The 27,157-nt window shown below is 39.9% G+C and overlaps 3 protein-coding genes across 5 annotated transcripts in view; 1 reads left to right on the plus strand and 2 right to left on the minus strand.

The window, feature by feature from the left end:
• Nucleotides 1-158: 158 nt before the first annotated feature.
• On the minus strand, nt 159-8,897 carry WDR92 (WD repeat domain 92). Its single transcript, XM_030446694.1, has 8 exons — nt 8,603-8,897; nt 7,471-7,571; nt 6,289-6,419; nt 5,713-5,814; nt 4,304-4,419; nt 3,822-3,956; nt 2,356-2,453; nt 159-1,627 (listed from the first exon to the last, which is right to left on the minus strand). The coding sequence occupies exons 1-8, from the start codon at nt 8,792-8,794 to the stop codon at nt 1,420-1,422; spliced, it is 1,083 nt and encodes a 360-aa protein (XP_030302554.1). The 5' UTR covers nt 8,795-8,897; the 3' UTR covers nt 159-1,419.
• Nucleotides 8,897-16,202, plus strand: PNO1 (partner of NOB1 homolog). Its single transcript, XM_030446693.1, has 7 exons — nt 8,897-9,189; nt 9,331-9,480; nt 13,525-13,608; nt 14,171-14,231; nt 14,716-14,833; nt 15,282-15,352; nt 15,833-16,202. The coding sequence occupies exons 1-7, from the start codon at nt 8,986-8,988 to the stop codon at nt 15,898-15,900; spliced, it is 756 nt and encodes a 251-aa protein (XP_030302553.1). The 5' UTR covers nt 8,897-8,985; the 3' UTR covers nt 15,901-16,202.
• Nucleotides 16,063-27,157, minus strand: part of PPP3R1 (protein phosphatase 3 regulatory subunit B, alpha) — a 43,395-nt gene continuing 32,300 nt past the window's right edge. For 2 of the 3 annotated variants that reach the window (XM_030446698.1, XM_030446697.1), the window contains 4 exons: nt 25,339-25,515; nt 23,083-23,142; nt 21,988-22,172; nt 17,559-19,765 (listed from right to left, as the gene is read on the minus strand). In XM_030446698.1, coding sequence (XP_030302558.1) covers nt 19,718-19,765; nt 21,988-22,172; nt 23,083-23,142; nt 25,339-25,515 — 470 coding nt within the window. In that variant the 3' untranslated portion in view covers nt 17,559-19,717. Of the gene's footprint in view, nt 19,766-21,987; nt 22,173-23,082; nt 23,143-25,338; nt 25,516-27,157 lie in introns of all 3 variants that reach the window. The other variant, XM_030446696.1, reaches the window with a different exon arrangement.

The following is a 27,157-nucleotide window of genomic DNA, read 5'->3' on the forward strand; positions in this document are numbered from 1 at the left end:
CCGTGGGAGGCCAGGATTGACCCAGCGCAGGTGACTCACTTCAGACAGCAATTCCTTGTTCTGAAGCCCTTGAAAAGAGAGGTTCTTTGCAAATGGACCCCCAGGGTCTTTTTGGTTGTTAACCTAAACAAAGACAACACTTTTCCCATCACTATCTGGTTTCAGAAAAATGCTTTTATTTGAAACTTGCATATGCAAAAAACCAGTCAGCTGAAAGCTAACCACAGGCAAATTAATTCATTAGAGCTTACTGAAATTAAGAAAGCCCCCACCATACACCTCTGCAGATAGAGGACAGTAACTGGATGTCCCTGTTAAAAAGAAGGGGCAGTGGTAAAATCAGAAGAGAAATCACATTGGAAATCAGGCGAAATGCAAAGAGAAGTTCAGGTGAAATTACAGTAACAAAGTATCACAGTTTACCAGACACTAAGCTGTCTTGTCACTTCAGGTTTTGAAGAAATACTGAATCATAGAATGGTTTGGGTTGGAAAAGACCTTTATACAATGTTTGTTTGTTTGTTTTTAATAAAAAAAAATTAAAAAGACAAAAGAAAAAAAGAAGACAGTACTTTGGCTACCTTATAAGGTTTTGCCACAGTAGATTTAAGTTTTGTGACTTTTGCTGCAAGATTTATTAACTTTTACCTACATACTGCACACTGTTCTTGTAAACATATACAACTACATTCATGCTCTGTTATCTCTGGATGTTTAAATAATATGCTTTGTATTAAGGTAACACTCCCAAATAATTTTATTTGTAGAATACAAAGTTACAAACAGATATAAAACCAACAGAACATAAAAACTTGTTATGAGACCCAACTGAAGTCATAAAATAGTGCATTTTGCTCCACAGATTAATTTCAATAAAAAACTTACTCCATTAAACCTGAATATTTCAGCATTCATTATAGTCTCTATACTGTGTTAGAGAATCCTAAGTCACTTCAACAAGCATTCTACTTAATATAGTCAGTAACTCAAAGAGTTTCTGTGAGGGAATATATGGTATTTTCCATCACATGAATGCATACAGATGATACTACATAAAAAAACACCAAACCATTTAACAAGTGTGAACAGATCTGCATTGTGATTCAACTGAACACAAGCAATTTAAAAGTGACTTCTAAAATTACAGGTTACACAAAGGCACATTTTATTTTAAATGTAATTTCACATTTCTAAAACGTAGGAGTTTTGTGCCCAGGCAACTTCAAGTCATTGCGGCATAATCAGTTGAACATCTCTAACTGCATTGTATCTAAACTTTCAATAGAAAGATCTGGTTTCTATTTCTTTAATCCAGTTTTAATAACGGAGGAATTGTTAGAAACAGGAGGACTCTACCTCCTGTATTTACAGACTACAGCAAACCATACTGCTTTCTTATCAGAAATTCTAGTTTTCCTGTCAAATTCTGTTAAGCCTGGTAACTATAAGAACCCTCACAGTTTGGTCAAAGGCACCACAAACACACAGTCCCTTTTTGTCAGGGCTCCAGTCTAGGCTGGAAATTGGCTGTGTTGACAGAGTCACATTCTGCAAGAGGCTGACAGAACCTGCCACCCCCATCTCGGCTCCTTCAGAATCCTTCTTTGAGCGCTGAGCTGGGTACTCACTGGCAATAAGAAAAATAGAACAGATGCTTAGAATTTAGAGATACAGAGACATCATTATCCTCCGTATTTTAAAAGGGTTTTCTCTGTTCTCTAGACAAAGAAAATAGGTGTCTTAAAAATAATGAATAATCATATCCAGCTATATCCACAGAGCATACTTGGTAAATATTTCATGAATGAAAAAAAATGAGGCAGGAAGTTTTGGATCCTGACACGTCTCAATTTTTGACTTCTGCCACAGGCAAGAAAACTTCACCTCAGCTATTCTTCTGAAACGCAATGAACCTATTTCACAGCACTTAGGGCAATTGATTATTTTGCTATATAATGTAAGGAGATGTAAAAATAAGAACTGTTAAATGCCTAGCTTTTCAATATTCTTCTCAGACATAACAGCTACCATGTGAAAAATTCTAAGAAATCAGCTTTCTTCCATTTATCATCTTGTTAACCAAGGATATAATTAGATCTCAGTTATGTTAAGAAAACTGACAAAGGCAAAATTAATCTATACTACTGTCACATTCTTTTACGGATTAATTCAAAATTCCAGATCAAGTACTGACACTTAAGCCACCCTTTCTACTCCATTTGTAAGCAAGAATTTTAAGTAGATATTCTGAGGTTGGAAGCAAGACCCCACACATCATTTTCAGGAAGATTCTTTAAAACATCAAATGGTTGGTTTGTTGTTCTTCCTGTTGCAGGCTAGAGAGTGATCACTTACTATTTCCAGAGATGAAGGCTCCCAGCTCCTCCACTTGTCATAAATATATCTCTGTTCTGTGGTAGGTGCCGAACTTGCCATATGGTAGATTTTTGCACCTAATAAAAAAATTAGTATTGCATAGAAGTCACTTTATGGACGAGTTTCACAACAAAAGTTGTAGAATCTTAAAACAGCAATCACTTGTATGAAGAGAACGCAGCCTTCCCATGGTGGATACTGAAATGTCTGCCTTCCCTTCCTTGTGACCTGCTGCCCCATGGCCAGTTCCCACACAGAAGAAGCCAAGCCAGGCCTCTTGTGCACCCCCTTCTTCTGCAAGGATAAGGCAAGAGCCCTGCCAAGGCCACCACTCACTAGAACTTCAGCATCTTTGGGACTGGCCATGTGAGCAAGGTTAAAGAGTGGTAAGGTGGCTACACAGAAGCCTGTCTTTTAAAACTGCTCTGGAACAACAAGATTCACAGGTTCTTTGGTGATCACTGACAGATTTCACTATCTGACATCTCTCAGCATCATCAGCAGAAGGGAATATACTATCATACAACAAACAATCTACAGTATAAATTTAAATCTCAGCCAGAGCACAGGAAGATCACAGAGCAATGGAAATCACTTAGAGGAAAAGTCCAACACACATACTCTGACCTTATGCATCTCCATCTGCAAAGGTCTGAAAGGAAAAACTTAAATGCAGTGGAGGAAAGATAACATTCCATTTTCACATTTTTATTATTACACACACTAATTCAGTAAATACTGTATGTAACTAAAGCTCTTCAACATCTCTGCTTTGAATGGTGATATAGAAAAAAATATTAAATTAAAACTCAGGTTTTTCTGATTTGTGAACTACTGAGAACTTCATCACAGAAGTTCCTTTTCTCTAATTATCATAAGATTTTGTTAATTAAAAAATAATTAATACTTCTTTGTGAAGGAATTAGTGGCCACAGATGGAAGAGAAAAGGTTATAAAATAGTTCTCCGTATTTAACCGCCTCCAGGCCACTCTCCTTCACTCACTACCAATAACTCGATGAAAAAATGTCTCGTTCTAAAGAAAAATAATGATTTCTATTTCTCACATGAGGTGTGGTGACGGCAAAGGGCACACTTCATTTTGGAATGTATTTAAGATTGGATTTGCATGTTCATCACAATTTGATATGGTCCCCAATAAACATGAGTTCCAGACCAGGGGCACAGCTTTGAAGAACATGTTCAACAGAACCCAGAGAAGCCCAAATATCAGGTAATAAAAGGAAGGAAGCCCACATAAGCACTGGCAGCTGGATGCACTGCTTACACCTGGGGTCACAGCAGCCATGCTACTGCACAGCTTTGCCCCCAGTATCCTGGGTATCTATTACCTATCAAAACCAATAGTTTTAGACCTGTAGTACTTTGAATGCATATATACAAAATGTTTGTCTCTTACTAAGAAATTCTCTTGTCTCTCCATACCTTCTCTGAAACAGAAGCAAAACCTTTGGTTGGATGCTGAGTTCTCATATCGAAAACATGGAATTTTCCCTCAAGAGATGTGGCCACTAGCTTGTTCATATTTACATCTTTTCTGTCAAACTCCACACTGCAAACCTGGAAACAGAAAAAAAAATTACATGCAGCCTTGAAACTTAGCCACTGCTAAAAATACCCAAGGAGTTTTTGTGATTTGTAAATACATATTAATCATTGGTTATCTTTACAATGACATCACTACCAATTTGGAAATCACTAAATCATATAAAAGCATCTATCCACTGAAAATCACCCGTGCTGTCCAGACCCAGAACTTGAGGGATACAATTTGGTGAACTTAAAACAAGTCCTTGGTACAATCCGAGCAGAAATGTCTTCTGGGTGAATTTTAGGCAGACACAGTGATTTTAATTTTTTCATCCTGCACAGAAGCTGGAATGAAAAATACTTGTATTTTTTCTTACCCCATTCTTAATGTTTGTCTCCCATCGTAGTGACATGGTTTTTAAGTCAAACAATTTAATGTCCCCATTATCATATCCAGCACATACAACACGTTCCTCTTGATTGTAAGCATTGCCTGGACACGGAGAAAGAATTTATCAGAATACAGAAACCCTGTTCAGTCTGTACATTTCGGGCCTCCTATGCCTGCAATTTCAACTTATATTTATAGCAGAAAAATATTACTATTGGAATATTAAGATTTAACAAACAGCCTATTTTTCAAACCTGAGAAGTAGAGAAAATACAGCTTCTGAAGAAGTCTTTCTTTTAAAAATATGAACAAAATTCTTATTCCCCCTGCCAAAGTCTGTGAGGTTTAGGCAGTATAAGTACTGCACACTGGGCTTGTAAACCTATACAAGTACATTCCTTCTCCAAATCTTCATCTGCTGTAAACCATTCCCCTCAGCCAGCACTACAGCACCACGGTGGAAAGAGTTCAGCAGTTTCTCAACCAGCCTCTCAAGCATGAAATGTTAGGAGGACAAGGCAGCTCTTCTACAAACACAAGCCTGTAAATAGGCCCTGAGTGCTGCTATGGCCCTTCCTAGAGAGAGATGCAGAAGTCTGCCTACAAAAACTCTCAGCTGACAGGATCAAGAAGGCACATTAATGTCTGAAAGAAGTCATCCTAGGACATGTAGCACAAGATGAAACCTGGCCCTGGCTGAAGCTTCAGTGACTCAAAGGAGACAATGACAACACTTTTTTCTCTGTTCATTAAAGCATAATACAAAAACATCAATAGCAATGAGCATTAACAGTCACACGTTGCTAGGAAATGTCCTCTCCTTATTATCAATTTTGTTATTAAATTCCCTGCACTTATTAGCACTTTGTAAAACTCACTCCCTAGCTCTGGAAACAAAAGTGGACCTAACCCAGAAATAGCAGCTTGTGTAAAACAAACAGCTTGTTGTCTCCAAAGCAAAAACACAGAACACAGGCCAAGCATCTCTTTTGTCTTTGATTGGCTCTTAGCTTCAAAGACCTTCTCAAATTAATGCCTTCACACTTGATAGTTGGAACTATGCTACAACAGCATATTGGTTCCTTGGGCACTGCAGCATTTACTCCTTCAGGACAGTGCAGCTGGATGCACTGCTTGTTCTTTTATTTTATTCTTTAGCATAGAAATAAAGCTTGCACAGCTCTCCTGTGAAATGACTGACCAAAAGTGATATGAGAATGAGTTTAAAACCCAGACATCATAAAATTGGCTTCTTTTGAAAAACACATTAAACACATAAATTTGACAACACTGAAAAGCAACACCTACTATACCATACAAAATAAACTATTCCATAACATTCTGAAATACTTTGATACTATTCAAAGCACAGTCATGTTAGAGGGGTCTGATTACCAAATGCTACTGTCCAGCAATCTCTTTTGCTCTCCCCCTGTACAGGTTCCATATTAGCGACAGGAGTATCTTTTTGTCTTGGGTCCCATACCTTCACAGTGCCTGTGAAAAGAAAGCAGATTTTGAATTATGGATAGAGTGTCACATTGCATTCATCTTCCCAGGAAAGACCTTTGATTTTCAACCTTATCATTCAAAACACAGGAGCATCTCTTGCAATTCCAGAAAACCAGGCTGCTCTTAATGGTTTAAACAAAAAACAAACCAAAACAAACAACCCAGAAATAAAGCAAAAGTACTTGTTAAGGATAGATTTTCTTTAGCTGGTACTTTGCATTTATTCTGCTTTGTATTCCTTCTGTCCCATTCTCAGTGACGAGAGTATCTTTTGCTTATCTACAGCTTCTAAAAAAATGAGGGAAAATTTGTCCCAAGCAAGATTCAAAAGACAGTGTATGACGAACCAGTTGCAAGAGATTTGTAACTGGTTTGGATGGCAGACTGCTCCCTGCCATCAAAGCTTGCAGACTACTGCCTCAGAATAACTGAAAAGACTTTTAGAGTTCACTAACTCACCATCTCGACTGCCAGTCACAATTTCTGGTGCACCTTCCCCAATTCCTAAGCCACCTACACCATCTATACTGTTTATGATTTCCTTATGACCTTTCACAGAATACACTGGTATTTCAGGAGCTTCTAAATTCCTAGGCAAGAAAGAAAAGAACAGATAATATGGCATTTTCCTTGACACTCAGGGTTCCTATAAAATTAGAGGAAATTTGAGCACAAATTATATAAACTCAGATTAACAGTGGGAACAAAATATGACTATCACCATTCAGAACCATGAGTCATTTTTCCACTTCTTCTTTGGCTACTGCTTTAGGCTGGTCTGCAAGTTTTTGATTAGTTCTGGACTTCCCTGTTTGTAAAGGTAGTTGTGGGATTCACCACAGCAACCCTTAAGAACCAGTTTATTACACTGGGCTCAAAATGAATCACGCTACACATCAAAATGCTCCAATTAACTTTACTTTCAGTAAACATGTAAGATGACCTTTTTCACTGATCCCCACCTGACTACCCTTCTTCAAATGAAAGTCGCATCCACCTGTTTAACAGTTTAACAGGGTTTAACAGTTCTTTTCCACTGAACCTCATCTTTCAAGAATCCTTTGAAACTATATATTGATTTTAGTTAAGTTAAATTTTTAAACCCCTCTTAACTAGTAGCTAAACCATGGCATTTTTATTATTCCAACAAAACATAATCAACAGCTCCTTAGCAAAGGAATAATAAATAATGATAATACCATCACCCCTTTTGACATTCTAACTTTATTTTGTAATTAACTACACAAATTAAATATACAAACCATTCAGGGGCCTGAAAGAACACCTAAAACTTCAAGGTTAAAAACATGTATTTAATCTAGAAATCAAATTTTGGTTGAACATAACCTTCTATTTACGGTCATGCATCTGTTGAAAAGCCACTTTTCAGAAGAAGACCTAGAGAACTTCAACAGGTTTTTGTAGCTGCACACCAAATAATGCAGTGGTGAACTAAACCATTTTGCAGAATCTCCCTGGTTTTTACAGCCATGTTCCTATACAGTAGCCAGAGTTAAGTGGGTCGCAACCACACGCAGCACAGAGCATCTTATACAAAAGCTAGCCAGGTACAGAAACATCAGTTCAGACAGAAATGTAAGACATCAAATGAAAAAGCTTTGAAAGAACATGTGTGCTTACCATATGTTAAGGTTTCCACCAAAATCTCCTGTAGCCAGGTATCTTTGCTGCAGAGATGTAGCACCAAAAGTTCCACATTTTATAGGTTTAGCCTTTTCAAGCTTTTTTTTTAAAACAAAACAAAACAAAACAAAACAAACAAAAAAAGAGACATTGTGTGTCAGCACATAGGAAAAACCAACACAACCGCAGAAGCTTCTAGAGAGTCCACGGGTTGCAGGTTTCAGCGAAATGCATGTAGGATATTTGGTGTAAAATACAAACAAACTGCTATTTAAAAAGGCAAGGGATGCTTTTTCGTTCGTTCTTGGTGCACAGAGCAGCAGAGCCTGCAGTTTAATGTTCTTAAAACTCTCTCTCACCTCAGCGTGACGGGCTGAAGCAATGATACCCAGAGGCTGCTCTCCCTACTGATCGGCAAAGACACGGCTGAAGGAGTCCCCGCTCCCCCCGGCGCCCAAATGGCCCCCACCACGGGGAGGGTGCAGCCGCTCTGACCGCCTCGGCACCTCCCGGTAGAACTGCCTTAACCGAGACATTATTTTCGCTGCCGGCCCTGAGGGCGTGCGAGCACCCAAGGCTCTGTCAGCCCTGAAAATCAGCAAATCCCCAAAGGTCAGTTTGGGTTAAGAAATAAATAAGTAAATATAAGACGACAACCTAACTAAAAAAAAACCCAACAAAACCAATACATTCCCCCCCACACACACACAAAAATCCCAAACAAAACCAAAAAACCCCACAACCAAACATAACAAACACAAGAGACCGGAGCCTCCGGCTTTACCATGGCAACAAACACCAGGCTAGCGGAAGCAAACGCACCGACGCGAGATACGGCATTTGCAAATTTAACACGCAAAACAGGCCGAATACCGTGGATTTCTTCCAATTAGGTCTCTTCCCGCCCCATCCCCCCGATGAATCCCGCTGGCTTACGCACAAACATCTCCCTTCCCCAGCGGGATGAGGGCCGACATCTGCGGCCCCAGAGGTACCCAGCGGTCCCCGGCTGCTGGGACACCGCCCCCGCGCCCCTCACCCCTGCTCACCCCCCTCGCCCTTTGCCCCTGAGTCTCTTTCCCCCCGCTCCTTCCCCTCGATCTCTCCCCCACACCCCGGTCCCGCTCACCTCCCGCAGCAGCTCCAGACGCCCCCCCCGCAGCTCGTACAGCTGCAGGACACCGGTGCTGCGGGCGGCGCTGCCCAGGCAGAGGAGGCGAGCGCTGCGGGGCACCCACTTGCAGTCGAAGAGGGTGTAGTTCAGCGTCTGCTGTACGTGCACCACCAGCTGCGGACCCTCCATCCCCGACGACGACGACATCCCGGGCACCCTCTCCGCTGCTCCGGCACCGCGCCGGGCACCCCAGGAAACGGGGAAGGAGCGGGAGGGGCGGGGCGGAAGAGGACGGGGGTTCCCTTCCGCCGGCCTGTGGTAGGCAGGCACGTGGCCTCGCGCTGCAACCGCCGCCCCCTCCGCGCGAGCCTCTCTAACGGCTCTCCTCGGCCGCCGCCATGGAGACCGAGACCGCGGCGGCGGCGGCAGCAGCGGGGGGCGATGGCGGCGGCTTCACCAGCGTCTTGTCCAAGCGGAACCGGCGGAAACGTCGGGCGGCCGCGGGCGGGGAGGAGCCGGCGGCGGAGACCGCCATGGACACGGCGGGACCGCGGCCTAGCAAAAGGCCGGTCTTCCCGCCCGTGTCTGCCGAGGCGCTGGGGGTACGCATGGCGCCGGGCGGGAACCGGCCGGGAACCGAGGGGCCGGGAATGCTGCGGGAAGTTGAGGAGCAGCTCTGGCTCCCGGAACGGCGTCCGGCTCTCGGCCTTCCCTCGTCTCACCACCCCTTTCACCCCGGCTAGGTCGGAAAAGGCGAGATGCGGAAGATTCCCGTGCCGGCCAACAGGTACACCCCGTTAAAGGAGAACTGGATGAAGATATACACGCCGATCGTGGAGCACCTGCAGCTTCAAATCAGGTTTAATCTGAAAACAAGAAACGTTGAAATCAAGGTAAGAGCAGCTCCTTCTCCTGCTTTCCTGTTACCCGAAACCCAGCGCCCTTCCTACGTGTGCGTGCTGCGCGTGTCAGAGACCGGGGGAGCAGCCTGCATCCCCTGGGATGCTTCGGAACATGGGAACGGCGTAGCCTCACCCAGCCGGAAAACTCTGTCAGGGAATCAGAATCAAACCTGGCACTTACTGCTTAGAAGCAAGTAGCCAGTGCAGGTAAAATTAAAAAGCGTTTATGACTTCTGGAAAGGGCCAGTGTAAGCTGGTGGATGGTTGTTTGGTTTGGGGTTTTTTTTTTCAGTTTTTATAGGAGAAAATTACATAGTTGAGAATAAAGAAGAATTGTAGTCTGTGTGTTAGGCATGATTTTGGGAATGCTCTTCAAAGCTACTAAGTACTTATGTGATAAGTTTGAGTTAACAGTGTCTTTTGAGGGGGCCACTGAAGCTTCTATTAGCTTTTGTTTGTGGCAGAACATGACTAAGCCTGTAGTTTAATAGCTTGTGTTTTTACTAGATTGCACAGAAATAGCTTGGGGTATAGATATATAGTTTTAAGTGTTGTAGATGCTCTTTCTTTCTTTCTTATTCCCTCTGAAATATTAAACCTGTCTGTTTCTAAGTGTATATCAAAAGGTCCTGCCATGTCTTTGACATGAGTTAGTGTATTAGCAATGTTGATATCTGAGACCTTATATTGCAATGGTGAAAATACAGTCACCAACAGTAATTGTGCTTGCTAGCCTTGAAATTGTACCACATGTTCAGTGGTAGCAACTAGAAGAAAGGTGACAGACCTGTCCCTGACTTACTCTTTCTAGAAATAACTTGAAGGGAAAGGTAGGGAAGATCAAGAACTCTTGCCATTCCACTGAATACCTGCAGGTGAAAAACCTGGGATTTTAACACTGCTTTTTGATACAGAATGTCCGGTTCAAAAGCAGGTAGTTTAGTTCTTGATCTTGGCAACTTCATCTTGCCTGTATCTATCATGACTGTAAAACGACTGAAAACTTTGTAATAAGTTTCTGGCATTTCGTCGACATGACGTGGAAGCTGTAAAGGACACATCAGAATACCTTTTCTGTATTCCAGACCTTTACATAATTAGCATCTTAATAATTGTTTCCAGCTTTGTTTTTCTTACAGTTCCTAAGACTGCATTAGGTTGTTCCTGTTAGGTTCTGTAAAAGCAGAAGTGCAGAATTTCTCGCTGATAGCAGAGGAGTGCTTTGGCTCAGCTTTAGAACATGAGCTAAAAAATGTCTCCTGGCAGCAAATCGTGTGTCTCTTGTTGGGAGGGGGGAGAAGTATGGAACTTAAAACACTCCTAACACTTGTTGATGGATGAGCTTGACTTGTTTCTGTTCCAAATCACAGAATGGTTGGGGTTGGAAGGGACCTTAAAGATCGTCAAGATCCAACCCCCCCTGCGTGGGCAGGGACACCTCCCATTAGATCAGGTTGCACAAGGCCTCATCCAACCTGATCTTAAACACCCTCAGGAAGGGGGCATCAACAGCCTCCCTAGGCAACCTATTCCAGTGTCTTACTACCCTCATAATACTTTTCCTAATATCTAACCTAAATCTACCCTCTTTCAGTTTAAAACCATTACCCCTTGTCCTGTCACTACCTTCTCTGGTAAAAAGCTCCCTCCTCAGCTTTCCTGTAGGCCCCCTTCATGTACTGGAGGGCTGCTATAAGGCCTCCCTGGAGTCTTCTCCAGGCTGAATAACCCCAACTCTCTCAGCCTGTCTTTGTAGTAGAGTTGCTACAGCCTTTGATCATCTTTGTGGCCCTTCCCTGGACCCTCTCCAACAGGTCTGTTCTTTCCTGTGCTAGGGGCTCCACAGCTGTATTGCAGTATTCCAGGTGTGGTCTCACAAGAGCAGAGTAGAGGGGCAGAATCAACTCCCTTGCCCTGCTGACCATACTTTTGATGCAGCCCAGGATGTGGTTGGCCTTCTGGGCTATGAGCACACACACTTGGCTCATGTAGAGCTTCTCATCTACTACCACTCCCAAGTCTTTTTCTTCAGGGCTGCTCTATCCATTCTCCACCCCAGCCTGTACTTTGTCTGGTGTTGTGCTGCCCAGGTGCAGGACTTTGCACTTGGTCTTGTTGAACTTGATAAGGTTACCATGGGCCCACCTCTCCAGCCTGCCAAGGACCCCTTGAATGGCATCCCTTCCCTCTAAGGTGTCAACCACACCACACAGCTTGGTATCATCAGCAGACTTGCTAAGGATACACTTATCCCACTGTCCATGTCTCCAGCAAAGATGTTAAAGAGCACTGGTCGCAGTACTGATCCCTGAGGAACACCACTTGTCACTTGCCCACTTGGACACTGAAACATTGACCACAGCTCTATGGGTGCGGCCATCCAATCGACTGCTTTACACCAAACCGTCCATCTGTCAAATCCAAGTCTCGTAGTTTGGAGACCAGGATGTCGTGTGGGACAGTTTCAAAAGCCTTGCACAAATCCAGGTAGATGGCATCAGTCGCTCTGCCACATCACTTCTGTAGCCTTGTCATAGAAGGCCACCAAATTGGCCCAGCATGATTTGGCCTTAGTGAAACCATGTTGGCTGTCACCAGTCACCTTATTTTCCCTGTTTCCCAGCAGATTTTCCAGTAGGATCTATAACCAGCCTGTAGTTCCTCAGGTCTTCCTTTTTCCCCATTTTAAAAATAGGGGCCATGTTACCTTTTTTTTCCAATCAGTGGGAACCTCAGCAGACTGCCATGGCCTCTCAGATACGATGTTCCGTGGATGCACCGCTCAGGTCCCACAGATTTGTGCCCCTTCAGGTTCTTTAGATGGTCATGAACCTCTTCTCTTCCTACAGTGCCGGGTACTTTGTCCTCCTAGTCCCTGCTTTCATCTGCTGGGGCCTTTGCAATGAGGTTGGAGTACTTGCCAGAGAAGACTGATGCAAAGAAGTCATTGAGAACCTCAGCCTTCTCAATATTCTGTGCAGTCAGGTCTCCTGTTGCATTTAGGAGAGGGCCTGCATTTTCCTTGGTTGTCCTTTTATCCCCAGCATACCTACAGAAGCTTTTCTTACTGCTCTTTATATCTCTAGTGAGATATTATTCTAACTGGGATTTCGGTCTTCTAATCCCTATCTGCTCAGACAGCCTCTCTGTAATCATCCCACAGTACCTGCCCTAGCTTCCACCCTCTGTATGCTTCCTTCTTGAGTTTTTTCTAGGAGCTGTTTGCTCATCCATGCCAGCTTCCTGGATATCTTACCTGACTTTCTCTTAGATGGGACACCTCTCTCTTGGGCCTGGAGAAGGTGATCCTTAAATATCAGCCAGCTTTCACCAGCCTCTCTTCCCTCCAGGATGTTATCCCATTACACTCTCTTGAGCAGCTCCCTGAAGAGGCTGAAATCAGCCCTCCCAAAGTCAAGGGTAGTAAACTTACTGTGAGCCCTCCTTGCTGTCCTAAGGATCTTGAACTCCACCCTTTCAGGGTCACTACAAGCGAGCTGCCCTTGAGCTTAGCCTCCCTCACTAGCCCTTCATGGTTGGTAAGAACAAAGTTCAGCAAAACACCTCTCCTTGTTGGTTACCTTGTTTCTCTTGCTGCACATTTGCTAGAGCCTGTCAATGTTTCTAATCACTTGCTAGAACACCTTTAGGATACTGTCATTTGAATAACGTTGCCTCCTCAAGCTGTTCCTGCCATCCTTCTCTTTTATTCTGCTGTTGCAGTTTTCTTGTTGGAGTATTTTGTTTTGTTTTTCATAAAAAACATTCTCCTCAGGTGGCAGGGATTTTCAGCAGTTTCTCTTTCTTGCTCCCCTCTAGAGCCCTTAAGCTCGGGTAGCAGGTGCATTCTTGTGGCTGAGGTTCAGTGTTATAAGGAAGCACGAAGATTTACAACTTGAGTCTTTCAGGAAAACACAAACCCAGGACCATTGCTGAATGTTGTTTTTTTATGATTGGACTGTACCTCTTGGATTTTTCACAGCCTAATTCTACTTGCATGGTCTTAATTTGCAAACATAACTTCTTGTCTTACAGACTTGTCAAGAGACAAAGGATCTTGGTGCTCTGACAAAAGCAGCTGATTTTGTGAAAGCATTTATACTTGGGTTTCAAGTAGAGGTGAGTGTCCTAACAGCTCAGCAGCAAGATTACTTGAATTTGCTTGCATGTCATTTTTGGCCTCTCTGCAAATTACAGTAAGAAAGAAATAAAAATCTTCAGGTGGATTTCTAGAAATAAGTTTGAGATTGTGACTGTAGTGGAAGTTTAATTCCTTAAGATAATGCAGAATAAAAAGGTAATCTTCAAACAGCAAGTAATTATAAAGAAAATAAATTTAATGGCTCATTTTGCTGTACTCTCAATCAATAAGGTTGTTCAAAACTCAATTGTACTTATGAGAACCAAACCACTTTTTGCAGTATAGTGTGGGCTGCTCATTGATGCTGCCCAGTACCAACACCACCAGTACACGTGGGTCTAGGGTGACTGTTTATGATTCTCCTCAGAAAAAAATGCTTATATTGCTAGTGAAAAAATAGATGGCCTAACTGGAGCTCACTATTGTCTCATATGTTGAGAAATACTACTTATGATGTCTGTATGTATAATAAAACATGCAAGCTTGCTATGCTGTGGTGCTGTAATATCCATGCTGATAACAAATCTCTCAATATTTTAGGATGCTCTTGCTCTCATCAGGTTAGATGATCTTTTCCTAGAGTCATTTGAGGTTACAGATGGTAAGTAGTTCTGCTGCAGTATTCAAGTAGCCCTGTGTACCATCTGTCTGTACTTCTCTGGTTGTTTTTTTTTTTCCTTCTCTGCTCCCCTGTCATTTATGCTTAGGGATCAGGAAAACCTGATTTCACTTTGATTGAATGCATTTTTCTTGTCATAGTGTAGATGTTGTTTTAAGCTTAAAGGTGATAATGGAGCATTTAGGGGAATACATCCATTGCATTTCTAAATTGCATGGGCTTTGCTCCTCCTCCACTATCCTTACAGCTAGGGGTGGGAAGTAAGCAGTGGAAACACTATTCTGTGTACTACGGGGACTCCTGGGAGTAGACTTCTAGTGAAGGAGGTGAATCTAGATATGTGTTTATTTCACCTATAGTAAAACTGCTCTCTGACTACTTGGAATGATGTTTCCAGTAACTTGAACCATGGAAACTTTACAGAAATACCACTGCCTTTACACTGAGTGCATTATTCTTGTTTTAGTCAAACCTCTGAAAGGAGATCATCTGTCAAGAGCAATAGGCAGAATAGCAGGCAAAGGTGGAAAAACAAAATTCACTATAGAAAATGTAACCAGGACGCGAATTGTTCTTGCTGATGCGTAAGTACTGACCAATCCATGTTCTCTTCCAGGAGCAAATAAAGTTCAGTTTTTAAAAACTGGTACAGACCATTAGTTAGTCAAATTGTCACTTTTAATGAACACCACCTGTTTGAATATTTAAGAACAATAATGTCACCAGCCCACCTAGAAGTGACAGGATTTGGCATAGCCCAAGAATTCTTTCTAGTGAATGAATAATCCAAGTTGAACCCACCAACCCTATGTTTTCCTCCTAAAGCTGCTACACTCAAATTTGTAAATTGTAACTATTTTTAAAAGTATCCAGACAAGCACAGGATTTACATTGTAGGCTTTCTGGGTTTGAGAGTTTTAAAATTTATTTACACATGTAGAAAAAGAACTAGTACACTGAACTAGAATTCTGCATTCATCTCTAACTTCAGAGGTTTTTTCCAGTTGACTAACGCTACTTTGCTTTTCACAGGAAAATTCATATTTTGGGATCTTTTCAGAACATTAAAATGGCACGAACTGCAATCTGCAATCTAATTTTAGGTAAATGCAGCTACCTAATTTTCTATATTACACATAAGTAGATTTTACAGTCTGAGAAACTGCTTTCTGTGGGTCTGGTCTTCCCTGGTGTCCACTCCTGCACTTGGAGCAGGTAGTTTACTGGGAGTTGACTTGTTGCTTGTAAGAGAAAGATTTCAGGAAGAAGCACAGAGCCAGGGGCTTGGTTTCTGGCTCCAAAACCCCTCTCTGTGGTGCAAAAGGAATATTTTTTACTTTTTGTTTTAGCTGCAGCATTCCCTGAGGGGCTGTTTTGAATGCACTGAGCCAGAGGAGACAACTTATGCCAAAAGCAGAAGCTCAACTCTGCTCTTGGAGTAACAGACAAGGTGTCTAACCTTGAACATCCTACTGTCCCATGGGCTTATTTATCTACTTTTAACAGAAATGTCAGAGCAAGACACCTTTTTCTGTGACATACTGGATCTTGCTGGGTTACTGAATTTGTATTTTCTCCTGCAGGAAGTCCTCCATCAAAAGTTTATGGGAATATTCGAGCAGTGGCCAGCAGAGCAGCTGAAAGATTCTGAGCTGCAGCAAGACTGCACCACCATGGGCTACAGCTTGGAGTCATGATTTCTGTATGAACAAGAGACCTGGAGCTAGACACCCACTCAGTCTTTGGCTTGATTTAGAAGTCCAGAAGAAACCTGGGACTGTGCAGTGTAATTTCAGACAGCATGTCTGTTTTGAACAATATTTGTATAGTCATTAAACGTTATTTTAAATTGTTGTGTCTATATCAGAAGATTTTATTGAAACTTACTTGCTAACAAAACCAATCTTCATTACTGACTTTGTGAATATGAAAGTGAAGAAACTGCTGGGAGGACTTTGGAAAGCCTTTGAGTTTGAGCCTAATGGAATCAGCATAGCTAAGTGTTCATAACCCCTCCCATCATGGATCAGTATCTCCTGGAATAAGGAAGAGTCAAACGGAATGCAGAGTGTAATGTTCAGGCTGCCCAAGGAATCTCTGCTTACTGATGGGACAGTGTATCACACCAAAATGGTAAGATAATGAGGCAAATAGTGCATTTGAACTTAAATCTAGAATCTGCACCTATACAGATTTTAATTTTGATTCTCTCAGAAGTTGTCTCTAAGGGCAGCCTAGCAGGACAGAGCTACCAGGTTTAATACTTGCCAGTGTACCAGAGCACATGTGACTGCAAAGCGCTGAATCTCCTCAAAATGCCACGTGTGCAACAGAGCAGGGAAAGAGATGACAGAGCCCAGCCACACTCACAGTTGGACACAAACTGGAGTCCCTCTCTCCTGGCCCTGCTATGCAAGTTTGTCACCCAGCAAAATGATTTAGGTTTGTTAAGAAAAACTGAAATGAAATTATCAAAACCACTAGCACATTGCATAAGGCATTCTCTCAGTGTGAGCTGCCAGTACAGCACTTTATAGTATGGGATTCTTACAACAAAATCCAGATGTAAAACTTGGTGAGTTACCTAAATGTACAGCTCTCAGCCAGCTGAGCTATACAGGGCACTGTGTGTCCATTCTGAGCAGCTCAAGGTAACACCCAGCACCCACCTGGCTGGCACATTTTCCATTTATCACTGCTTGTCGTTTATCTCAATTAACTTGAAAGATAAGAGGAGAGAGAGAGGCCAGGACACACAGAAGTAATGTAACCTTTATCCTAAAGCAGGAACGTATTGATAACCAACCAAAACCAGTAGAGTAGAAAGGGAGATATTGGCACACAAAAGGCCCAAACAATTGCACCACAAAGAGCAACACCAAACAGCTTCTGTAAACAATGTACCTGTTCCAGGGAGGGCTGTTCTCACCAGTAGAGGCCTCTGACCTTTTCTTGAGAAAAAAGCTGCCTTTCATTCAGCACCTGCATTAAAGTTACTTGTTTGTCTTGTTTTTAAACCACCATCCACTTCTGAATTTGGTAGGATTTAAAACAAGGTATTTTATCCAATATGGACATGTAGCAAAGAAAGCCAGATGTGCCTTTAAGAGAAAAATACATTGTCAGTCTTAAAATGCTGAAATGAAGCCTGGAAGTACTCAAGGAACTCTACACTCTATAGAGGTTTTCAATAAATTTTTATGATTAAAGAGGGAACAAAACCTATGAACAGCAAGATTCCTTTTCTTTAAAGCAGACTACAGAGCTGCTTTAAATTAAACACAAAAGGTCCAGGTAAGTACTGAAGCATTCCAGCCAAGGTTCAAATATTTTATTTTGTATTCATATAGTATGAAGGTTCTTATAGTTCCCACAACATATGATGTAGCATGCAGAGGAAAAACTAAACATTCAACATAAATCATTTTTCCCCACACAAACTAAAAAAAAAAACAAAAACAAAAAAACAAAAAAACAAAAAAAACCACCTCATCCCTCCCCTTCCAGTCCCCCTAAGGAAATAACATTAGCACTAATTTCTATAATGCCAGCCAAGATATGCACAAGCAAGTAAGAGAAATTGAAAGCATTTGCTAAAATGTTTGTAACAAATACTTATGTACAAAAAATTCACAAAAGACTAGTTCCCCCTTGAAGCAGAGCACATGGCAGTTGACACTGGAACAGACACAACCACTGGCTGGGATTATAAGCCACGTACTGATCCAGAGGAAGAAAAGTTACATGTAGTGGAGATTTTTTTTTTAACATTAACATTTACCAAAGTTTGGCAACATTATCTTTTAAATTATGCAAATTATGTAAACAAGAGGAACATGTCAAATCGATCTACATGCAAAACTTCATGTCATGCAAGGACACCAAGCACCTGGATTTCTCTCTCACAGACAGAGCCCATGATGTGCAGCACTCAGTTGAAGGAACAGCTATGGCAGACAGGTGCTTGACTGAAGTAGGTTCAGACAGCCTGCACTTTCCACTGCTGATTATAAAACAATTTTTTTAATAGAAAAACTACTGTACAGGAAAGATGTACTGTCCTAAAAAATCTAGCAAATATTTTTTTCTTCCAGCCAATAGTACCATTGCAGAAAAGGGAAGGGATGATATAAAGTTGTAAAACATGGCTCGCTACTTTTATATCACACAAATATATCAAGTTACCATCCGTTACAAATTATGATATGGATAAATCTAGAAAAGAAAAAAACATCTCCAGGCAAAGGACTGGAGAACCGCAAGAGGTATAAATTTAGATAGTGTGAAGTTTTCCTCCTCTATGGCATAGGTTAACAAGATTTCCCCCCCTTTATGAATCCTATATACATATATATATATAAAATATTACCAGTTATTTATGCTACTTGTAGTAGTATTTAAATGCAGAGGGGAAACTATCATGATTGAAACAACAGAATTTTAAATGGCAAAAACATTTTGTAATCAAAGTACTGTATAAAATAAGTAGGTGGGAATCCTGCACAGTTATACCTATCCTAAATTTGTTAAGCTAAGCACAGAGAAAATCATGAATGCATCTAACACCTTGAGCAGCCATATCTAAAACGAATCCAGAACAGCAGATTTGCCTTAACTTCAGGACAGCTGGAACTGCTCCGCATTCCTAGGTGATGAAATCTAGCAGCCATCAAAGCATTCTGCAGCTACTACATGCACGTGAGGGCTACTTCTTGGCAGTAGCATTAAACTATATTCTCATACTAAGTAGAACTGTACTAAGTTATTTAGCAAAGAGACACAGTCCCTGGTAATATATTAACAGGTATAAATAAACTTAGTCTCCTGTGTTACAAAAAATGTAATTAAGGTGAATTAATACGAAGCAATGCTTTGTCAGCCATTCAATATATAGAAACATCTGAACAGTCACAGGAACAGGAAAAGAGTTGACCTAACACGCAATTAAAATTTTACATTCTTCTACTATATATATAAAACTGTGTGAAATAAAAGTAAGGATGTATATCCGTATATTGAACTGTTAATATTCTGCTTGGCACTTTGTACTCTAGTTTTGTTTCTGAATCAAGTATATTAAATTAAAGCCCACCTAGCTACTACATATAGAAAGCTACATATATATCTATATATAAATACACACACACATATATATATATAGATAGATATTTCCTTGTTATAAAAGATGAAGAAAAATAAATTAAAAAGCCAACCCCTTCCCTTTCTCCACCACACTGATATGCTCTTTCCATCTTTGCTGTCCTTCAGACTTTAAAGTGCTACACCGAGTTATTGAGAGAATAAAAGTTCAATAACACTTAGTTGGCTTCATGAGGCTCATGTTGGAAAATGTGGCTTCACAGAGAAAAATACTTCCATTTAAATACACAGAGAGCATTGCTGGACGTCTTGAGCAGATCTTCAGAGATGGAGAAGAAAGCAAAAGTGTTGGGTGGTGCCCTACAGAGTCACACATCTACGACCATCTTTTTGTGGATATCTAGGCCTCCTACAACCTAGGAGAAAAATAAGTGTTTATAAATAGATGAGAATTGAAAGCTATTGAGAGACAAACAACACACTTTATGTAGAAGATGCATTGAGGCCAGTCATAATTACAGTCCTTCCCTGACTTCTCCAAATTAATTTACATTTCACAAGTTCTGTGCAATATTGTTAATGAATTATTTATGAACCAAGGTGATTGTTACAATTTACACACTCCAGGGCCCAAAACAAAAGTGTAAGTTAAACTATTTAGGCTCTCTCCCCATCTCTTAATCTGACCTTGCATTAGGTTTCAGCATGTTAAATGAAGTGGTAACTTTACTTCTAAATCACTCTGTAAAACTGCATCTTGATATGAAAAGCAAAGAATCTTAGGCAGGGCAGCAGGATTTATGACAAAAAAATGCAACCCCCCCCAAAATTTCAAGTGTTCACAGGCATACAATTCATGCACAAATGAAAGGAAAAGGAAAGGTGTGCTGTCAGAGAAACTTTTTATAATGTGGAAACAGAATCCACAGGCCAAACACTATGGCCAAACACAACAAACAAAATAGTATTTTTGTAGAGAGATGGCACCAAAAATTAAAAGGTAAAATGCAAGAACAATTGAATAAGAGACTGTAGGAATGGAGGGTGTCTTGTTAGGTCAACAAAACCTGAAGAAATTAAAAGAATGGTAGAGGAAAACCAAACAGTACTGCAAGACAGAAGTTTGGACAGAAGCCCAAGGACAAAAGAAGAGAAGGGATAGCATCATGTTCAGTGGATGGCTGAAAGACAACTTAGTGCAAGAAATAAACAGATTTTTCACAGTTGTTTGCAGGCTGCAAAAATCTGAAAAACTAGAAACATAACTAAACTCTACCCAAAAAAAAAAAAAGACAATAGAATGCTTTTGCTTTAATAGTGGAGAAGGGCAGCTTTCCAACTCCCTTCTCCCCTCTTTTTTTTTTTAGAATTTGCACTGATCATTATTATGAAGTTATGTTTGAACTGAAGTTGTAAATTCAAAGAGTAGAAAACAGAAGCAGTGCTTGAGTGCCTATAAACTGAAATTGTGCTACCCAGATGTATGTTCATTAACACAGCATTTAAAATGTGTAAATTAATATTCAAAAATGGCAAAAATGAGCAAGTTTCAGTGTCTTTTTTCTTTCAGTGTTGCTTTTTGAGAGAAGATATTTAAAACTGTCAATTAATTAAACAAATATATGACACTGGTGAAAATAAACCATTTCAAGCCTAAGTGCTACATTCAAGTATTCTACTCAGTAAAACCCTAAGTTTAAAAGGTGCCTTTCAACGGTTTGTCCTTCTTTAAGAGCAGCACTTAAGACGTTTAGTCTCCCTGTCACTGACAAATCCCACTACCTTTGTCAAATCCCATGTTCAGCAGGTTGTGATTATCTCCCCAGTCTCTCTCCACACCCTGCAAAGACAAGCCTTTCTGAAGGAGAAGACACCTAGTTCAGGGAGTGAGAGATTAACCTCAAATTACCCTCTTTGGAAAACACCTCCCCACATACCACCCCTGATAGTGACATTTTTTAAAGAGAGATCTGCTATGATATACTCTGGTTTTAGTTTTCAGGTGGTTTGAAGCATTTTTTTTCCTCTCCTTGTCAGACTGTACATGCCTGCCCACCATGCTTTGGTTTTTTTCACTCAGTATATTCTATTAAGCACCTAGAGACAATCAAAACAGCTGAAAGTGCTGTTTCTTTTTTAATCAAAAGTAACTGTTGAAAACAAGGAAAACCAACCTCCTACAACAAGCCAGTCACTTGCAACTCATCTTTAAAGCTGCTGATTTCTACCAGCAGAAGACCTTATGCCTTCACGCTAGGCTCGTATTTTTGTCTATATGCAAAAATAATTAGGAGTGGTCCCATGTTTAGTATGTCATAAAATAACACAGAAATCACTTTATAAAAATTGCTGTGCAAGAATGAAGCAATCTTCTTTCAGGATTGCTAGATTCAATAGGAAAATCTGCATCCTGATGGTACTGATTCACCACTTGCTCACAGGCCATAAGACACATTGCTCTGCTGGAAGCCAGAAGATGATGATACCATCTGTAACAAAGCTGTGTCATAGGGTGACTGTTGCCAGATCAGAAGAAACACTCTGGTGTTATAACCTTACCCTTTATACTGGTTACTATATTTCCTCCTTTTTTTAAAAAAAATCAAAGTTATCAAAGTTTCCTTCAGAAATTACTTACAGCACAGAATTCTTCAAAGGATATTCTTCCATCACCATCCTTATCTGCATTAATAATGGTTTTATCTACAATTTGCTGTAACTGAGTGTCTTTGAGATTGTTCCCAACCATCATCTTCAGCACCTGGAAGAGTTCTCCATTTGAGATATAACCATCTTTGTCCATATCGTAAATGCGAAAAGCAACTGCAGAAGTAAAATATATACATATGGAAAACTTGTAGTAGCAAATGTGGTTGGAAAAGAGCAGTACACATTCATGTGCTCTGCATTAACAATGGGATGAAACAATACTGCACAAACAGAAAAATACTGCATTTTATGCAAGGTATCTAACTGCTTTTCCATTTCAATCTGAAAAACACAGAACATCAGAAATAATAAAATGAATGGTGCTACTATAGAACTTACAAGAAAAAACTCACTTTAGAAATGTCAGTCAGGATTGTTGTAGTACTAGCAGTAATAACTCTATAAACAAAGTGGAAAATCTATGCAGTCCTCAAGGAAACAGATGAATCAAAATCTCACCTGGTTACCTTGTTGCAAACACTTTGGCTTTAAGACTGAATTTAATTTTTTTACATTTTGGTAAAGCAGATTTCTTTGCTAAATCTGTATTATGTCTCAGTTACTCAAAGCTATATCCATGACTGAACCTACCACTTCACCACTCCAAAAGCTTGTGTCATGCTGCATTCCTGACATGCAGTTCTCAAACAACAATTCAGTGCTGTTCTATTACAGCAGCAAGAAATTTCATGTTATTCTTATGCTTCCATAAAGCAAAGCACACTGCTGCATTGCTGCACAGTTTTGTGAACTAAGTTTCCTTAAATTATTTATTTTCTTTTTTTTTTTTTTAAAATAGGAAGCACTCAAGATACTCAGAAGGCAGCCTCCTCAAGCATACTATGCAGAAAAGAGTAGCTGGCAAATTCTTCACATGAATTACCATGTGTGCAGAAAACTTAGAATCTGCTTTTGATTTCTGACTTTTTGAAAGGATCTAGATTTGTTGTTTTTGCCATGTTAACAAACAAAATTGTATTTCTGAGAGTTAGAAAAATATTTAAAGGAAAATGAAAATACTTACACCTCAATTTCTGCTCCTTATCTCCTTTGACACTGAACTGAGAGACTCCTTCTATAAATTCTGAAGAATACAAGAAAACATTTAGAAAAAAAGTGTATTTTTAAATAAACTTAAGAAACCAACATACAGAAGTTTTCCAAAATTGTAAAAATAAAAAATATCCTAAAATCTTGAAAATATTGCCTACTTTGTGACACCCGTGTCCATATATTTGACACTTCAAGATTCTTCAGTGGGAGGTATTTCAAATCCAGTGTTATGCTCATTGAACAGACTTGTTTATTTTGTTGCTAGACTTTCATCAGAACCAGATATAAAACCTCACTGAGATCTCCACTAAACCTACTTCAGTGGAGATTCTAATTGTGCAGCTCCTCTCAAAAAGGCTTTCACAACTTAAACAATAATTACATGAAAACTGCCCCGGAACATATTCCTAAAATCATTTTTCTGTAAGCAGTAGGATAAAGAGCAAATTTCCATTGTTTAACACTGAAGCTATTTATCCCAGGAGCAAAGTCTTTGAGTTGGCAGGAAAAAAACCAACCAAAATCAACAAAACACAAACAAACCACTCCCTGGGATGTGATCTGTCTGGATGAGATCCTGTAACTTAACTTGTTAGAGCTTTTGGTGGTAAAAATAACAGTGCAAAAACTGAGTTGAACTATAGAATAGGAAGGATACAGAAGTACGCAGTATAGCGTTAGGTTGGAAAGGTCTAGTATAGTTTCAACATGCTTTGTGAAATTAACTCAATGTCTATTATTTAGCAATACAATGCTGGAAATAATTTGAGTTGTACTATTATGCTTATGAAAGATTAATCTAAATTTAGGTTCTGGCAACAAAAGAATGCAAGTCTCCTCACATTAGCAATTTTACTTTTCACAGAATCACAGAGTGGTTTGCATTGGAAGGGACCTTTGCAGATCATTGCATCCAACCTCCTGCCATTGGCAGGGACACCTCCCCTAGAAGAGGTTGCTCAAAGCCTCACCGAGCCCTGACTTTGAATGCAACAATCACAGGGCCCCAATAACTCCTCTGGACAACCTGTTCTAGTGTTTCACTACCCTCACTACAAAAAATTTATCCAATCTGGATCTACCATCTTTCAGTTTAAAAATCTTTTGAGCTTCACTGTGAGACAAAATAAATTAAATTAATCAAACTTGACCAAGTAACAGTAGGATTCATTTCCACTCACTGTAACAGCATCATTTGACTCTAAAAAAATAATTTTGACAACTTCCTATTCCCACCCAAAAAGAACAGCTCTTTGTAATTATATTAATCACAGTTCAATGTCACATACAATACAGCATCACCTTTCACCACTGCCTGGTTTTCACAACAATTACATACAGCAGTTACTCTTTTGGAAACTGATACCAAGAAAAAAAGTCTTAAAAACTCAAAATTTCTGAAATTGCATTGTAGTTCTTCCTATACAAAGACCTTTAAAGTTCTAAAGGTTGGCAGCTTTTGTATGCCAACCTTTTATTTAATGAATCATTTATATTGACAGAATGGTATTTTAACTTTCTCCAAATTAAAAAAAAACAAAACCAAAACTGATTAACCTTTTCTAGCCATGAGTAATAAGAAAGTAACTATTATCTTGAACAGAAATTAGAGATCATCACTACTAGTGGTCAGTGTCTGTTCTAACAAACTAGTAATGAAAATTTTTAACCTTTTAATATTGAATGTATAAGTCTAAAATTTTGGAGGAATGTACTGAAATAAAACCTGTTGGGTTTCATTTTTATTATCTACTTAAACTCACATAAAGAATCCTGTAAAGGAAGTACCAATAGAAAAAATTTGGGCCAGCTTCACATAACATTTGAATAAATAAAACTTATGCACAGACACACAACTTATGTAGTCTTACCACTCTTTTTATACTCTCTTCCGTGTAAGAATATTCTTTGGATAGCAACACTATTAACAGACTGAATTACTGTACTTTAATAAGAGATACTTAATGAGTAATCCTAAATCTGTATGACCTGGAAAGCTATTACTAAACAATCTGCACTTTTAGTCATTTAATTCAGGAGCGCATTGCTTTCATGTGCCAGATAAACTAGTTTGACTGGTATTCAGCTTCACTATGAATTAGGCACTTCTATTATGATTAACAAGTTTTCTTTATCCCTCCTTTCTTAACTGAAGCAAAATTTGGAACACGGGGCTCCAGGAACTGAGATAAAATACCACCACCTGTCACAAAGCTCCATGTCTTACCTTTGAAGTCCACCTCTCCATTTCCATCTGTGTCAAATATATCTATTACTCGCTGTACTAATGGGTTCTGTTGCAATTCAGGTAAAGACATGAACTCTTCCACACTCAAAGAACCAGAGTTGTCCAAATCAAGTTTCTTAAATCTCTTTCCTAGTCGTTTTATCTCATCAGCATCAACTGAAAAGAAAAAAACCACACATACCCATGCTCAGAAATGCTTCAGCAAACCCTTTGCCAGTTAAACACATCACATTTCACTGCCTTCCTCCCAGAATTTCTCCTACTTTATTACAACTACTAAACACGGAAGATTATTAAAAGTAACATCAAATTCTGAAGACTAACACAAGCCTTTTCATTTTAGTTTAAATAAGTCTTACCTTTTTTCCTCCCTGCACCAGCCATAATACAGTTAGCTTTGTGACTCATGGAATGCCACATGCTGACACAACATTTTTAAGGATTAAGGGTTCTTAGCTAGTTCTTCGTCAGACAGCTCTTAGAAATACCAGGCATGAAGAAATTAAAGAGATCAAAGTTTTTCTTTGAAGGAGCTAGAATTACCTTTACACTAGATAAAGATAGTCACAAAGACAATTATATTAGGAAACATATTAGCAAAAACAGTGCTTCTTCAGCACACCAAACATAGGTATGCATCCCAGGAGCTCTCCAAGTTAAGCATGTTTACACAGTCACAATTCTTGGCCAGTTATCACTCACCTACTCATAATATCACCCACACAGACCTAAGAATTGTTTTCTCTATCTCTGACTGACATCCCTGTAGGCAGAGCCTGCAGACATTTTTATTTTTTTTCCCCAGAAATTAAAGCAGATTTAAGTTCTGCAGCAGTACCACTTTACCTGTTCTCTTAACATTTAAAGAGAGTATCAATAAAAAGCATATACCCTGCTTTTACACCTCTGATTTTGCCAGGAATAGACTAAAACTGAAAATCCATAAACACCACTAAAAAAATCTTGTACTGTATTACTGCTGAAATCCTGAAAAAAGTATTTCCCTGTGTACCAACCTGAAATTTCCCCATCAACACCTTGATTTACAAGACCAAAGTTAGTTCACTAATTGCTCACCATTTTTGGGTATGAAGGAAGAACTGAGGTTCTTAGGAAGTCCTAGAAAGCAGCCAGCATACAGTGAGCCAAAGCAAACGCATCTTACAGAACCCGAAGCTTTCAAACTCTGCGTGCCATTTTCTTTCCCAACATGAACAGTATCCTCTACATTTCTTATCTCCATTTACTATGTTTGCTCCAATAGTGACAGAAATTATGTCTGAACTTCTGCAAGGCAATACATACCAGCTGATCCACTTTATATCACATTAATACCTTCTTAGGCTTTTGTAAAAGTGAGGTATAGAAACAGCACTTAGCCTTTCCAGTAGGTAAGGTCAGCCAACATGCAGACAGAGCTTTATGTTTGGAAATTGCAGCAGATCCAGACACCTGATCCTCTACCACAGCAGTAGTAAATTTTCACCCATTTTCTTGATACCCTAGTCCAAAAAACCACCCAGACAGAAATCCAGAGGTACAAACAACTGCAGTAATTCAGGATGAAATGCAGACAGTAAATCAGAAGTCCAGAAGCACAAGGTGATTTTTCTTTCATGACTTACTTTGCCTGATTAGTAAACTCCCACTTTCTGCAACTGGTTATTCTCAGTAACTGCAACTACAGAAGCAGAAGGCAAAAAAGGGTTGATACTTCCAGAATAATATTCCCTTTGTTTTGCTAGCAAGTGACAGATCTAATTTTGCCTCTAGGGCTATAAAAACAAGGCTAAACAAC

The sequence above is a fragment of the Calypte anna genome, chromosome 3 (assembly GCF_003957555.1).
Source record: "Calypte anna isolate BGI_N300 chromosome 3, bCalAnn1_v1.p, whole genome shotgun sequence".
In the NCBI taxonomy this organism is placed as follows: Eukaryota; Metazoa; Chordata; class Aves; order Apodiformes; family Trochilidae; genus Calypte; species Calypte anna.